We start from the raw sequence: 17,500 nt of genomic DNA, 5'->3' as shown, positions 1-17,500 counted from the left end.
TCGTGTCGAGTATTAGTATTGTGCTGTGTTTGATGACACCAAAGGTCACAAGCAACACCAACTTTTTAAGAACTCTATATGAAACTTAATCAGATATGTAATATACTGCAATTGCGTTTAAAAGTAAATTTTGACTTTATACTATTAGTCAAATTTCAATCACGTGAGCTAAAACATCACATTTAATTTCTACATGATTTCTAAAAAGGTGATGCGTTGACCTCGTTTTAAGCACATGCCAAACAGCATTGAAATTTGACTTTCAAGTTGTTTATTTCATATTCTGTTGAACAGAGTATGTTGAGCTATCTCATTTTATCTCTTCTTCATAATATCAATTGATTACAAGCATTAACCCAATGAAAACAGCCCATAATTAAGTAAAAATCAAATTTTCTTAACACTGGTATCAGGCGGGCACCTTTTGACCTTGGCTCATATATATATATATATATATATATATATATATATATATATATATATATATATATATATATATATATATATATATATTTATGAGTGTTAGTGGGAATGTTCATTTTGTTGTAATAAATGATGTTTGTACATTGACATGTGTCGATCAGTTCCTCTGTGATATAATGTCTCGACTTGTCACAAAATTCAAGCAATTTTAAGGGTGATCAGTGTCCGGATTGGGAACAGTGAACGTGGGGAATTCTGATCCCGACGTTATGCCCTTGGGTAAAGACATTTTACTCATAATATTACGACCCTTGACTCAGGAATGAATGAGTGCCTGGCTAAAGGCATAAACGGGTATTGTATGTAACAGTGCTAGTACAAAATGAATGTCTAACAGGGAGGCAGGATTGGATTATTTTGATCAGTACTGATCCGCAACCCATTCCAGCTCGTGTCAGGGTCCACGTAGGGGCATTCTTCCCCGCCCGCCTCCTGGGCAACGGTTGGAGTATTCTGAAAGGAACTTTCTAACCGGCTGATGACACGAGTTTCTATGTGTCTGAGGTGACGGATGAAGGGAGGAATCAACCGCCGTGGCCAGATTGCCCTAGTTCACGCAATAAGCTGTGCTAGCCCCATGACGCTGGTGGGGTGAAGGGAAACTGTCACTCTACAAAGATACCCTCCTGGACTCCCAGCCTAGACACCATTAATGGGTGGACAGAGCTCATAGCCTTGGAAAGCAGTCTGTCTAGGAGAAGGAAAACTCCAACTTCAAACCACCACTGCCTTGTGGATCTGGGAAGATGAAAGGCTATGGAATCACATCCAGAGAATAAAGAACCGCTGAATTCGGAGTCGCAGAGCCGAAAGGCGCAAATAGTCTGGAGAGGGAAACCAACCCAAAAATTAATGTGACACGCATCCTCCTCACAATGATGGACAACAAAACTGCCGGACGATATGGCGCGAAGTCTGGGGATTCCCGCCGGACGGACCTAGCGTCGAGCCCTGATAAACAGGGTTCACCCAAGCGATCTGGTGGTACCTTGCCCTCCTACTGTGGAACCAGGGTAGGAGATGCAAGGTTACGGACTACTGGAACTATCAAATTGCTACAATGGAATGCAGAAGGGATACAACATAAAAAGACTGCCCTCTCCAAGTTTCTTCAGGATGAGAAGATAGATATTGCCTGCATACAGGAGACACACCTCACAGAAAACATTAGGTGTTCAATAAGGGGATATCAACATTTTAGGAAAGACAGAAAAGAACGGAACAAAGGTGGAGTAATCATCTTCGTCAGAAATGACATAGCGACAAATGAAATAACGACAGATGAATCTGTTGAAATATTGGCTGTAAAAATTACCAAAAACAAATTGCAATACACAATATATAACTGTTACAGCCCACCATCTGAGAATCTGCCAATTGAAAACATAAGAAGTGAAGAAGAACAGTTCATTGTTGTGGGAGACTTCAATAGCCACTCCCCAAGCTGGGGATACAATGACTTAGACAGAAAAGGTGAAACCCTTGAAAATTGGCTTACAGACAGTAAGCTTCAAATTGTCAGAAATGAAGATGACCCAGATACATACTTCTCAAGAGCATGGAAGACAACATCAACTCCAGACCTAACTCTCATATCTGAAGATCTCACCGGAAAAGTCAGTAAACAGATAAAGGAACAACTGGCAGGAAGTGATCATCGTCCCATTCTGGTTGAAATAACTGAAGAATATGCAAAAGACAGAAAGGCACCACCTCCGAGATGGAATTATAAAAAAGCAGACTGGACTCTGTTTTCAAAGTTGACTGATAGTTATACAAAAGAGATAAACTGTAAAACAAGGAATGTAGAAAAATCAGCCAAAGCTTTCACAAAATCAATCATGAAAGCTGCAAAAGAATCAATCCCCAGAGGATCAAGAAAGGACTACTGTCCAGGATGGACTGAAAAATTAGGAAGTCTCAACAGCCAAGTCACTGAACACAGAAAAAAAGCAGAGAGAGAGAGCCAAATGATGAGAATATGGAAATTTACAAAGAGGCTGAAAAAACTCTCAGGAAAGAAACAATAAAAGCAAAACAGGAAGCATGGCATGAAAAAACCAGACAACTTGACTACGACAGAGACGGAAGAAAGTTATGGAACCTAACCAAAGCTCTAAGTGGACAAGAAAACAGATATGCTGCACCATCAGTAGAAGATGATCAGGGGAGGATTCTCAACAAAAAACAAGCAGCAAACTGTTTTATGAAGCAGTACTCAAGTGTTGGGCGTATACAGATAAGAAAAGAACGAAAACGAGAAGTCCACAAAGAATTGAGAAAACACAAGGATACACCCAAAGAATCCACAGATGATGTCATGTTCAGTTCGATTAAAAAAGAAGAAGTAGAAATTGCCTTGAAATCTCTAAAAACGAACAAATCACCAGGTCCAGATGATGTTACTAATGACATGTTGAAACACCTAGGAACCCTCACAAAGAGGAAAATGAAACAACTGTTCAATGCAAGTTGGAAACAGGGTAAACTTCCGCTCAAATGGAAACAGGCAACCATGATACCAATAAAGAAGGATGGCAAGCCAAAAAATAAACCCGAAAGTTACCGACCAATAAGTTTGACAAGCTGCTTGGGTAAACTGATGGAGAGAATTGTTAATCGCCGTCTCCAATGGTATTTAGAAAGCAATAAGTTGATATCAGATGAACAGGCTGGTTTCAGACAATTTCGCTGCACAGAGGACCAGATAACATACATCTCGCAGCTGATCGAAAATGGTTACCAAGAAAAAAAACACACAGTCACAGTTTGGGTGGATATGGAAAAGGCATTTGACAAAGTCTGGACAAAAGGACTACTTCTCAAACTTAAGAAAGCCAACGTTTCACACAACATGTTTGCATGGATTAAAGATTACCTCACAAATCGAAAAGCAAGAGTCCAATCTCAAAACTCTAAAAGCAAGCTAACGAACATGACAAATGGAGTACCACAAGGCGGGGTTCTCTCACCAACCCTCTTTGTCGTTTTTATCAATGACATCTGCGAAACCAAATGCAGAGGAGTAAAAGCAGCCATGTATGCAGATGACCTTGCACTGATATGCACTGAAAGAAATATTGGTACCGCAAAGGCCAGGATACAGATGACTCTTGATGCTTTGAGCAAATGGACAAAAGACTGGGTTATGAGAGTAAATGCTGATAAAACCACATACACAACATTCAGCTTATCAACCAAAAAGCAATCTATGCGATTAACTTTGGATGGAAAGATTCTGAGAGAAGACCTTATGCCTAAGTATTTAGGAGTGAAATTTGACCCTCGACTCACTTGGAAACATCAAATAGATGAAAGTCAACAGAAAGGGTACAAGAGAATGCAGCTTCTCCGAAAACTTGCTGGAACGCAATGGGGAGCAAACTCAAACGTCCTGAAGAAGACATATCTTGGATATGTAAGACCTGCAATAGACTATGCCATATCGGCATGGGGAACGTGCTCACAGGCTCAATTTCAAAAGGTTGAAAAAGTCCAAAACCAATGCCTACGCGTGATCACTGGAGCAATGAAAACAACACCAATTCACAAGATGGAAACCCACACAGGAATAAAACCTCTCAAAGAACAACGAAATTTAAAAATAATGACACAATTCTCAAAGATAAAATTCATGGAATCCCAACCACTGCTTCCAAGTACAATGGAAAAGAAAGAGAATCGACTCAAAAGGGAAAACTTCATCGCCTTGGGACAAAAACTAGAGAGCAAATATAAAGTGACACCAAAGGAAGATATTGCCCAAATCAATGTCCCAAATCTCAAACCACCACCGTGGAAAAAGAAACAAAAATCCATAACCATCAACAAGAAAAACATTCGAAACAATAATAACAATGCTCAAACCCTAAAGATGATCGATAAAAAGTACCCAATGACCAACTGGATAAGAGTTTATACAGATGGCTCAGTTTCCGGCCCCTCATGAATGGAGGTGCTGGTGCACTCATACACTGGACAGATAAAACAGAAACAAAAATATCTGTATCAGTGGGTTCAATGTGCACAAGTACTAAAACTGAAGAAAAAGCCATCCTAAATGCAACAAAAGAACTATCCAGAGATCACAGACTATACGGGAAAAATGTGGTTTACTTGACAGACTCTGATGATGCTCTCCGGTCTATTGAAAATTACCAGGACTCTGAAGCCGCACACACTGTGGAGGCCCTTGAGGGCTTATCTGATAAAACAGGAAAAATTGTGCTGCAGTGGATTCCAAGTCATGTAGGTATATATGGAAATGAAATTGCCGATCAACTGGCCAAAGAAGTAGCCCAAAAGGAACAACCGAAGTCGTCAATCACTTACCATCAGCAAAAGAAAATAATAAAGTTAAAAATAGACAAAGAAAGGAATGACACACACCTGGAACACAACAAGCAGGATCCAATCCATGCCATTCAGCGAAGTAGCCAAGTCACTCTATTCCGCCTCCGAACAGGACACAATAGACTAAGAGGACATATGTTTACAAAGCTAGGTATTGGAACAACCCCTTATTGCCCATGTGGAACCGACCATGAAACCACTTTACATGTGCTTATGGATTGCCCATTATACAACGTGCAACGTTCGAACCACTGGGTCACCCCTACAACACTCAACACAAAGCTCTATGGCGAGGCTGAGGACCTAAAGCGGACCACAGACTTCATAGCAGATATCGGACTGCAGCCATAGATGTCCATCAGAGGAACGAAGAAGAAGAAGAAGAATGTCTAACAGGCAACCGGTTCTGTATGAAATAGAGATATGGCTTCATATGGCTTCTTGGTGGAATAAATAAAACGATATGAACCCTATTGAGCATCGTTAATAATTGGAAATAGGCTATATAGGGAATGAGATTAGCGGAAGAGTAGCGTCCCTTGATTGGAAGTCACCAGTGGAGAAGTTATTTGTAAACAAACCAACTACAAGCCAAGCGCTCCAAATACAAAATTTATTATTCATATTTCTGTACAAAAATGCATAACGTTGATTATGATATGCATTTTTGTACAGAAATATGAATAATAAATTTTGTATTTGGAGCACTTGGCTTGTAGTTGGTTTGTTTACAAATAACTTCTCCTCCGGTGATGTCCAATCAAGGGACGCTACTCTTCCGCTAAGCTCATTTCCTATAGATAGTTCGAAGATGACGTCACTCAGGCCTTTGTTATTGTTTTTGCCATCCGCGTTTGTGAGTTGTTCTCACTAAACTGTATTAACCAGACTATAAAAGTTCATGATTACACAGAGTTTGTGTGTTGGTCCGTTATACTTCAGGATGGCAATGTTGTGAACTTCTTGGCCAAGCGCATTCTATCTATAAATATTTCATATTTTTTCATCATATATCTTTCCAGACAAACTTCGGTCCAAGGGATGGAACATTGATGCCGATTGGTTATTGTCTAGTTGTAGAAACTAGCAAGTTAAACTTACAATGGTCCCACCTTGGCTGTATGACTCGTCGAGTTAATCACATCTGTGAAAAAGGTTAGTACACCAATACTTCTTTCTATATTTATATTTAAAAAGTATTTCTTCGGAGCCATTAGGTCCATGGAGCAGGAGTTTATCCCGGTTTCTATGGCGTGAAATGGACAATAGCAATTGCTCTTTCCTAGATACGGCACTGGTCTATCTCAAAGTAATTTCCGCCAATCTAAGAGACCCAGTTGCCCAATCATTGCTGGGTGGACAGGGGAGTCAGAAAAAAATCTCGACTGCACCCGGGATCAATTTTGGTCTCTTTGATTGTGAAGCAAGTGCTCTGCCAATTGAGCTATCGGGATTCACTTTTCTTTATATTGATAACTTTGATAGGGAATGAGATTAGCGGAAGAGTAGCGTCTCTTGATTGGACATCACCGGCGAAAAAGTGATTAGAGAAAGAACGTCATGTTGGTTGTGTCCATGCGTCCCTCGTCCTCGCTTCCGGTGAAAGCGGCATGAGACACTTCACCGAAAGCGAGGACGAGAGAGACGCATGCGCAAAATCATTTTGACGTTCTCTCTGTAAGGTGACGTCCAATCAAGGGACGCTACTCTTCCGCTAATCTCATCCCCTATAGGAAATACGGACCACTATCTCAATGCAGTGACATGTCTGGATTAGCTAGGTACTTATCATTACGCTTACCGTGTATATCTAGACCATTTATATAGAGCAATATCCACTAAACGTGCTCAAAGCGCTTTACAAAGGGTCCCTGACCAACAGCAACACTTAACATGTAGGACGGGACATGACGCCTGTTAGGCGATGTTACAATTTTGTTTGGACAGAGACAACGCTGTTAACGGCCAGGTACTCATTTTACACCTGAGTACGGCGAGAGAAAGTGAGTAAAGAGCCTTTTCCAAGAGCTCAATTATGCGCCGAGTGAAGCTCGAACCCAGGACCTTCCATTCTGAAAGCGAGTGTCATACCATTAGACCACGATAGTAATAGACACCCAGTGGAAAGGAAGCTAAACACGCCCCTCCGACAGTCGGACAGTCGAGGAATGTAAACATTGGAAGATAGTGCTAAACTAACCACTCTCTACGGCATTGCCATCAATGGTCTGCATTTAAGTAAATTTTTATAAAAAGTAGACATTCAGAGCCATTAGGCCCATGGTTCCGGAGTTTATCTCGGTTTCTATAGCGTGAAACGGACAATAGAAGCAATTGCTTGCTATCCTTTGGATAGGACGCTAGTCTATCGCAAAGTACTTTCCGCCAAATCTACCAGACTCAGCTACCCATTCACTGCAAGGTGGACAGGGGGGTCAGAAAAAACCTCGACTGCACCCGGGATCGATCATTGTCCCTTTGCGTGTGAAGCGAGCGCTCTATCAACTGAGCTATCGGGACCCCCATTTAAGTATATTACTCACTATTAATTCTATGCGCCAGATCAATAGAAGATCAGTTGCACAAGGTATGTATCCAGCCCTTCGGAGAACTGCTTATACACTTCCAGGGAATTTGGAGCCAGTATTTTGACATCACACTACTGTTCCTTATTTAAAGCATAACGTTAACAAGGACAGAACATTGTTTAGATTCACTCACTCACTCAATCCCATGACCGGATAGTCGTCGGAGGGGACTTGCGTGAAGCAGAAGTTACAGTCTTCCTCCATGCCTGCCTGTTGCTAGCCCTATGTAGCAGCTCCGGAACCGACATCTCTGTCCATTCTTTTACATTGTCCAGCCACATCTTCCTTTGGCGCCCTCTTCTGCGCTGGCCTTCGACTGTGCCCTGTAGGACTGTCCTGCTCAGGCTATTGTGTCGAGTATGGTGTCCAAACCAGGACCGTTTTCTGCGCTTCACAGTCTCTATAAGAGGTTCTTGTGGGCCTGCCCGAGCTTCTATTTCTTCCAGTACGTCTTCGTTTGTGCGATGCTCCGTATATGACACGCGTAGCAGTCTTCTAAAGCACTTGCTTTCAAACGCCGTTATGCGCCGTTGTGCATCCATTGTAAGTGTCCAGGCTCCGCATCCGTACAACATCCGTTTAGCTACGACAGGCTAAATTGTATTTTTTTTCTTCCAGGAGTTTCAACCTTCTTTCCCAGATCTGAAGACCAGTGTAAAGCCGGCTGGACTTATTACCCTGATAGGCACACATGCTTGAAAGCAGTTAACACTAAATATAACTGGCAAGATGTGACCATTAAAAATAGAGGATGTCCAAGCAATTCTATTGCAGAGATCGAAGATGAACAGATGGAAAAGTTCATTGCAGGTACAAATAAGCTGTGCTTTCTTGAAAATTCAGTAACTGTAACTGTTGTAATATGGCATAGCTGTACTTTCTTGAAAATTCAGTAACTGTATCTGTTGTAATATGGCATAGCTGTACTTTCTTGAAAATTCAGTAACTGTAACTGTTGTAATATGGCATAGCTGTACTTTCTTGAAAATTCAGTAACTGTAAATGTTGTAATATGGCATAGCTGTACTTTCTTGAACATTCAGTAACTGTAACTGTTGTAATATGGCATAGCTGTACTTTCTTGAAAATTCAGTAACTGTAAATGTTGTAATATGGCATAGCTGTACTTTCTTGAAAATTCAGTAACTGTAACTGTTGTAATATGGCATAGCTGTACTTTCTTGAACATTCAGTAACTGTAACTGTTGTAATATGGCATAGCTGTACTTTCTTGAAAATTCAGTAACTGTAACTGTTGTAATATGGCATAGCTGTACTTTCTTGAACATTCAGTAACTGTAAATGTTGTAATATGGCATAGCTGTACTTTCTTGAAAATTCAGTAACTGTAACTGTTGTAATATGGCATAGCTGTACATTCTTGAAAATTCAGTAACTGTAAATGTTGTAATATGGCATAGCTGTACTTTCTTGAAAATTCAGTAACTGTAACTGTTGTAATATGGCATAGCTGTACTTTCTTGAAAATTCAGTAACTGTAACTGTTGTAATATGGCATAGCTGTACTTTCTTGAACATTCAGTAACTGTAACTGTTGTAATATGGCATAGCTGTACTTTCTTGAACATTCAGTAACTGTAACTGTTGTAATATGGCATAGCTGTACTTTCTTGAACATTCAGTAACTGTAACTGTTGTAATATGGCATAGCTGTACTTTCTTGAAAATTCAGTAACTGTAACTGTTGTAATATGGCATAGCTGTACTTTCTTGAAAATTCAGTAACTGTAACTGTTGTAATATGGCATAGCTGTACTTTCTTGAAAATTCAGTAACTGTTATATGGATAAGCTGTACTTTCTTGAACATTCAGTAACTGTAAATGTTGTAATATGGCATAGCTGTACTTTCTTGAAAATTCAGTAACTGTAACTGTTGTAATATGGCATAGCTGTACTTTCTTGAACATTCAGTAACTGTAACTGTTGTAATATGGCATAGCTGTACTTTCTTGAACATTCAGTAACTGTAATTGTTGTAATATGGCATAGCTGTACTTTCTTGAAAATTCAGTAACTGTAACTGTTGTAATACGGCATAGCTGTACTTTCTTGAAAATTAATTTATTTTAGATTTTATTAAATGTAACCCACTGTCTCAAAACAGTATTATATCGGGTTTGTCGGGAACCCAGAAAGTCAATTTAGAAAGAAAATTATAATAAATTTGATCTCTCAGTTCTTTACAACTAAGAAATTGTATTGATTCTCCAACTTAGCGAATAGAAATTAATAAATTCGATTTCGAGTTCCTAGTCTATTGTAACAAAAAAACCATTTGAGACGATGGGTAACAGTTGTATCAAAAAGTGGATTGTAAGTAGGGTTGCCAGTTGGATTATTTTAATCCAAACCGCCTATTTTGGAATATTTTTGACTTCGTTGGATTGTCATTTTAAGTTAGGATTGTTGGATCGAGTATTTTTTGATTATTTTGTATTTACTTACTTACTTAGGCCGCCCTTTGGGGCGCCCAACATGAGCCACAAGTCTTCGCCATTCTGTCCTGTCCTCCATAACCGTACGCAGCTCCCGGGTGTTGTCCATTCCTGTGTCATCTAGCATCATCATATCTTGTCATCATCATCATCATCATATCTTGTCGCGCCAGTGAGTCAGCCAGTCCCGGGCAGTCTGGTTGCATTCCCTCAGGTCAGCATTGGTGCAGTGAGGTCCCAGCGAGCATTCGGACAGGATGTGGTCCATGGTCTGTCTGGGGTGACCGCATGGGCATTCAGTGCCCGGTGAGATTTTCCATTTAAAGAGGTTGGTGGCGGTGTTTCCCACCTTTGCTCTTGCTCTGTTCAACGCCACCCAGTCTTTTTTCTTGAGGTCTGTGCCTGCTGGGAGCTTTTCTGTTGGGGGCTGGAGGCATCGTTTGCTGTCTTGTCCCATTCTACCCATTTGTCCAGGCGGAAGAATGCTGAGTGGTCTGGGTGAAGGCTCTCTACTGTGAGGAAGCTTTTCCTTGATTTGAGCCTGCTTTTGGGGCAATTGTGGTTATGAAGGGGGTTTCTCTGGTCCATTTCCTGTTTGTATTTTTGTATTTGGGCATGAGTTTCCCTCCGGATGTGTGGTGGGGCTATTCCTGCTGCACGGTAGACCAGTGGTAATGGTGTTGCTCTCAGCTGGCCCGTTACGATCCGGCAGGCGTTGTTGAGCTCGGGGTCTAGCTTGGAGGCATGGCATGATCGGGCCCATACAGCTGAGCATTACTCCGCAGTTGAGTAGCTGGGGGCCAATGCTGTGGTCCTTAGAGTTTTAGGGTCAGTTCCCCAGTTCATGTTTGCCAGCTTTCCAAGGAGGGCATTACGCGTGGACACTTTTGCCTTGGTCTTCCTCACGTGTTCTCTGAAGGACAGAGTCCGATCAAGCGTCACTCCGAGGTACACTGGGTGGTAGTTGTACTCTAATGTCTGGCCATTCCACTTGATGTTAAGTTTTTTGTGGGCTTGGTGGTTGTTGAGGTGAAATGCACACACTTGTGTTTTCCCTGGGTTGGCGTTCAGCGAGTTTTTAGTGTAGTACTTTGTGAGGGTGTCTAGGGCATTTGTCAGTCTGCTCTCGATTGGTTGGAAGGACGCATCCTGTGTTGCGAGGCATAGGTCATCAGCATATATGAATCGGCGGATATTTGGGAACTCAGGCTGATCATTTGTATATATGTTGAAAAGTGTTGGAGCCAGCACTGATCCTTGGGGAAGACCATTCTTCTGGGTGCGCCACCTGCTCTTCCGGCCCTTCATTTCAACAAAGAAGCGCCTGTTTTTGAGAAGTGACTGGATGATATTTACAATTTTCTTATTCTTTATCATTTTAGCCACTTTGAGGAGTAGGATCTTGTGATTCACTGTGTCATAGGCTGCAGTGAGGTGGACGAAGACTGTGCCAGTGACCTGTTTTGTCTCAAACCCATCTTCTATGAATTGTGTAAGGTTAAGAAGTTATCTCACATGTTGACCGTCCTGGTCGGAATCCAGCCTGGTCTGGAGACAGTTGTTCGTCTAGACTGGGTGACATGCGGGACATAACCATTCGCTCAAATAGCTTGTATGTGATGCACAGGAGGGAGATCAGGCGATAGCTTTTCTTGGATTTTGGATCTTTCCCCGGTTTCAGTAGGGCGACTACTCTTGCTTTCCTCCATGCACTTGGCAGCCTGTTTGTCCTTGCGCATACATTGAAGAGGTCCAATAGCCAGGATAGGGTTCTCGGGCCAAAGTGTTGAATCATCTCAGTTGTGATTCCATCCAGTCCAGATGCTTTTCCTGCCTTCAGATGGGACAAGGCCTCTAGTAGCTCCTCCAGGGTAAAAGAGTCAAGATGATCTTCACTATCCTTGAGGGCTTTGTCCATTTCACGTTTCAGGGATTTTAGTTGGCCTCGTGCTTTCTTGGTGGGTTTCCCATTCAGTAGAAGCTGATGTGCTACTTGGTCAGGTGTTACTGCAGCCCCTCTTGTCTGGGTATTTTTGTCATTATTCAGTTTTGAAATTGTAGTCCAGGCCTTTTTGCTGTTTAGGGTCATATTGGTGGAGGTTATTAATTCCTTCCATCTTTCTGATCTTTCATCGGCTATCATTGATGTGAGTTCTTCACCCAGTTCTAGGGTTTCTTCACTGAAAAGATCCGCCTTGTATGATTCAATGTATCTTTCATATAGTTTCTTGCTTTCATCTCGGAGACATGGAATATAACTTTTTCGGCATCCTCTGGGGATGTTTTTCTTTGCAACTTTCCATATGACTGTTCTGAAGTCGTCGTATCTCTGTGGGTCACTTTTTATATTGGTGATCTCATTGTCTAAAACTTTAGTAAAGTTTTCCCAATTTGCTTTTCTAAAATTGAATCGTGGTATCGCATTTGATTCGAGGGCTTTAACAGCTGGTTTGATGCTGATGGTAATAGGCCTGTGTTGAGATTTCGGTATAGGCTCACCTACAGTCCTTTCAAAGTTTGAGAAGTATTGAGAGGATATGAATGCCAGGTCCGGATTGTAACCTTTCTTCCACCGGGCACTCATAAAGGTTTTCTTGTCTTTGAGGTTATGGAGGATTGTGAGGTCATTGCCGGCCGCCCATTCCTCAACAGCATCTCCGTCAAGGTTATTTTGCTCATATCCCCATATAGTGTTATGGCTGTTAAAATCTCCAATGATCAGGGTTGGTTTTCTATCAGATAGATTCATTTGGGGCCACTTGAATGGGGTTGATGGAGGTTTGTACACAGATATGATGGTAATCAGTGTTGTTTCTGCTCTGAGAATCTCAATGTCATTTTCTGAGTGGTCATCGCTTTTCAGTATGGTAGATTTTTCTCGAGTGTACATGGCACTTCCATATTTTGGGTGTTCGTGGTGTATTACTAGTTGCATGCCAGGTATGCAAGGTGGTTTTGAGTCTTTGTGGGTTTCCTGTAAGCAAATTATATCTGCTTTTAGCTCTGTCAGTATCTTGCATTTGGTATGGGAGATTCCTTCTGTGTTGAAACTTACAACATTGAAGTTTTTCATTGTCTGGGCCGAGGGGCTATCCTTTTACCGCCCAATTTATTCTCTCTGGTCGCGTAGTGTAGCAATCAGTCTCCTTCAGAGAAGGATTACAGGAGCACGACGTGAACGTTTGCTACTTGCTCCCGGTCATCTAGCAGACAGTCAATGTAAGTTTTATTCTGCCTGCGTCTGCTTCTGGTTCGCTCAGGTGGTTCCCATAGCACAAGACTGCTTGCAATCTCCTCCTTGTGTCTCCAGCAGTGCCCCGCAAGTCTCAGTCTTCTCTTTTGAATTTTCGAGGTCACTGGGGGGAGGTCACTGTAGAGCTCTTCATTTGTTATGTGCTCTTTCCAGCTTACATTGAGGGCCATCCGCAGCATACGGGTGTAGCAGCCGCCCAGTTGCTTCTCAAGGGCTTTAGTATTTAAGAACTTTTCAAAAATACAGTTTTTTCATGCAATAACAATAACAAATTTTGGATAACAATATTTAATTCTATTACTCTTGTGGATGGGTTTTATCAATTTGTCTTGAGGTAACTTGATTTTTTTTTCTTCTGAAATTTGGATTAATTTGTTAAAATCTGGATTATTTTTCGCAATGGTTTGGATTAATCCTAAATTATTATCTGGCAACCCTGGTTGTAAGGTTAATGCATGGGATCACAGGAATGTATGATTTTTGGGGTGTACCAATATAACGTAATATCCGTCTTAAGCTAAACGTTTAAGATTTAATTAAAATGACTAGCATTATTTGAGGGGAGGTAGGGGAAGGGTCAGATGGTTCAGTGCGTAGAGCACTTGTTTCATAAAAAAAGGACTGAGATCGATCCCGGATAAAGTCAAAACAATTTCTGAACGACTTTACCCTGTCTACACAGCGGTGATTGGGTAGCTGGGACTATTAGATCTGGCAGAAAGTAATTTCCTTAGCGTCTTATCAAGGGGGTAGCAAGTAATTGTTATTGTAGTCCGTTTAAAGCTATAGAAACTGGGATAAACTCCGGCTCCATTATGCCTCTGAATTATTCATTTGATCAGAATCAATAATAAAGATACTTTTAAGCATTTTTTTGTTTGTTAAAGTTTAATTATTTTTTTAACTGTTTAGTTTTGTATTATGGAATCTGTTGAAAATTACTTTGAAATGCTAGCGTCCTGTTTACGGAAATTTCATTTATCAGAGATCAGGAGAAACAGAGAATTCCTGGGATTCATGATCTTAAAGATATCTTTTTGAAATCGTTACTTGCAGAGAACATCGTTTTGGAAGATAGAAACTACTGGATCAAAATTGGAGGGGAGTTCGTTGATACGTTGAGTGAACGATCTAGTCAAAAACGGGTAGGTTTATGGTTTTGTTGTTGTTGTTGTTGTTGTTGTTGTTTTGGTTGTCTTGTTTCTGTTGTTGTTTTTGTTGTTGTAGCTGTTGTTGTTGTTATTAACGTTTTGGTTATTGTTGTTGTTTTTGTAATTGTTCTTGAAGTTGTTGTTTTGGCTCTTCTTTTTGTTATTAATGTTTTGGTTGTTATTTTGGATGTTGTGGTTTTTGCTGGTTTTCATTGTTTGTTGCAGATGTGTTGATATTGTGGCCGTTGTTGTTGCTGTTGTTGTTGTTGTTGTTGTTGTTGTTGTTGTTGTTGTTGTTGTTGTTGTTGTTGTTGGGGTTGTTTTGTTGTAGTTACTGGATTGACTGGTTTTATTATTATTGTTCATGAATATTTGTTTAGTGTTGTGGTTGTTATAGTCTTAACTATTGTTCAAGTTTGCTGTTGTAATAGTTGTTGTTGCAGTGGTTGGTAGTTTTGTTGATTTAGTGATTGTTGATTTCATTGTGAGTGTTATATATAGTAGTGGTAGGAGTAATAGTGGCAGTAGTAGTAGTAGTAGTAGTAGTAGTAGTAGTAGTAGTAGTAGTAGTAGTAGTAGTAGTAGTAGTAGTAGTAGGAGTAATAGTGGCAGTAGTAGTAGTAGTAGTAGTAGTAGTAGTAGTAGTAGTAGTAGTAGTAGTAGTAGTAGTAGTAGTGGTAGGAGTAATAGTGGCAGTAGTAGTACTAGTAGTAGTAGTAGTAGTAGTAGTAGTAGTAGTAGTAGTAGTAGTAGTAGTAGTAGTAGTAGTAGTAGTAGTAGTAGTAGTAGGAGTAGGAGTAGTAAAAGTAGTAGGAGTAGTAAAAGTAGTAGGAGTAGTAAAAGTAGTAGTAGTAGTAGTAGTAGTAGTAGTAGTAGTAGTAGTAGTAGTAGTAGTAGTAGTAGTAGTAGTAGTAAAAGTAGTAGTAGTAGTAGTAGTAGTAGTAGTAGTAGTAGTAGTAGTAGTAGTAGTAGTAGTAGTAGTAGTAGCAGTAGTAGTAGTAGTAGTAGTAGTAGTAGTAGCAGTAGTAGTAGCAGTAGTAGTAGTACAAGTAGTAGTAGTAGTAGTAGTAGTAGTAAAAGTAGTAGTATTAGTAGTAGTAATAATAATAATAATAATGCTGAAAACTTATATAGCGCTATAACTCCGAGACACCAGACTCTAAGCGCTTAAATTACAAATTACTTTGGCTGAAACATACTCATTCACACACACAAGCACACACACACACACACACATACACGCACACACAACACAACACACAACACAAACCAAACCTATCTTGCTTCTCATACCATCTACTAAAATCGAAACAAATATGTTTTAAGCGAACGTTTGAAAATAGACAAAGATTCTTTTTCACGAATGCTCTGCGGTAAGGCGTTCCAAATAGAGGGTCCGAAATGAGAAAAGGATCTCATTCCAGCATTTTTCCGAATTCGAGGGACAACTAGTTTTGTGGAATCACTGGCCGAACGTAAGGGGCGGGGTTTTGAATATCTTTTAATTAGTTCTGAAAGGTAGGAAGGGGCAGTACCTTCAAGACAACAATACACTAAAACACAAGCTTTGAATTTAATTCTTTTCTCAACAGGCAGCCAATGCAGGTCATGAAGTAGAGGTTCGGCAGAGTCGCACCTACGCTTCATGAATACTAGTCTGGCAGCGCTGTTTTGGACAATCTGAAGACGTTTCAGATTGTATTGCGAAACGCCAAACAACAGAGCATTACAATAATCCAATTTCGATAGTACGAGGGACACAACCAGGTGCTTGGTCACATCCTCAGATATGAACCGTCTAATGGAAGCAATCTTTTTTAGTTGGAAAAAGAGAGATCTAACCAAATTATTAACCTGATGCTCCATCGACAGTCCAGAGTCTAAGAATGTGCCAAGGTTTTTCACTTTGTCAACAATTTGAATAGAGGCATCCCCCAACTTCAAATCTGTTTCACTTTTCCACTTCCTGTTCCCCACATACAGCACCTCCGTCTTATCATTCAGTTTCAGTCTGTTCTCATTCATCCATTTCTTAACACTTTGGATACAATTTTTACTATTGGCTGATACTTCTTGTAAATTTCTCGTATTGGAGACGCAGTACAATTGCGTATTATCAGCGTATTGATGGTAAGACAGACCAAAACTTCTGATGATTTTAGACAGAGGGCCAACGTACAAAACAAAAAGAACGGGTCCAAGTACTGAACCCTGGGGAACCCCACAATCAAGAAAGATTTCCTCCGATCTATATTCATCCACCGTAATAATCTGTTTACGATTAAACAAATATGACCTAAACCAATCAAGCGCTGCACCAGACACGCCATAAGTAATTTCAAGACGTTTGAAAAGAAGATTGTGATCAATAGTATCAAAAGCAGACGATAGGTCAAGCAAATTCAGCAAAGAACATGAACCATTGTCTATAACAGAGAGGAGATCATTAACAACCCTAACAAGTGCGGTTCCGTCGAATGATGTTGCCTATAAGCAGACTGAAATTTTTCTTCAAGACAATTATTTTTAAGATGAGACAGTAATTGTTTCAAAACAAGCTTTTCTAAGATCTTAGAGAGAAAAGGAGGATTAGAGACAGGGCGATAGTTTTTTAAGTTCTCTTTATCGAGATCAGGTTTTTTCAAAAGGGGTTTGACATGAGCAACTTTGTAAATGTCTGGTACAGCACCTGACTGCAACGAATTATTAACAATACATGTAAATGGTGTTAAAATTACATCAATGCATTTTTTTAAAATGGCAGTATTTAAGGGGTCTAAATCACAACTTTTAGTTGGAGACGACATAATGCAATCACGTAAGTCAGCTTTAGTAGTAGTAGTAGTAGTAGTAGTAGTAGTAGTAGTAGTAGTAGTAGTAGTAGTAGTAAAAGTAGTAGTAGTAGTAATAGTAAAAGTAGTAGTAGTAGTAGTAGTAGTAGTAGTAGTAGTAGTAGTAGTAGTAGTAGTAGTAGTAGTAGTAGTAGTAGTAATAATAATAATAGTAATAGTAGTAATATTAGTAGTTGTAGTAATAGTAGTAGTAATATTAGTAGTAGTGAAATAGTAGTAGTAGTAGTAGTAGTAGTAGTAGTAGTAGTAGTAGTAGTAGTAGTAGTAGTAGTAGTAGTAGTAGCAGAAGGAAACACTATTACTACTACTACTACTACTACTACTATTACTACTACTACTACTACTACTACTACTACTACTAC

General features: G+C 40.1%; 1 protein-coding gene across 2 annotated transcripts in view; it reads left to right on the top strand.

The window, feature by feature from the left end:
• The window catches only part of LOC144959054 (uncharacterized), a 136,088-nt gene that overhangs the window by 6,840 nt on the left and 111,748 nt on the right, over positions 1–17,500 (top strand). For both annotated transcript variants that reach the window (XM_078891408.1, XM_078891407.1), the window contains exon 4: positions 5,859–5,991. In XM_078891408.1, the coding sequence (XP_078747534.1) occupies positions 5,859–5,991 (133 nt within the window). The remainder of the gene's footprint in view (positions 1–5,858; positions 5,992–17,500) is intronic.

Source organism: Berghia stephanieae, chromosome 13 (genome assembly GCF_034508935.2).
Source record: "Berghia stephanieae isolate SIO BIC M18660-M18661 chromosome 13, UCSD_Bste_1.3, whole genome shotgun sequence".
NCBI lineage: Eukaryota > Metazoa > Mollusca > Gastropoda > Nudibranchia > Aeolidiidae > Berghia > Berghia stephanieae.
Note: the sequence above shows the minus strand (reverse complement) of the source record. Positions and strands in the feature narration are given on the sequence as shown.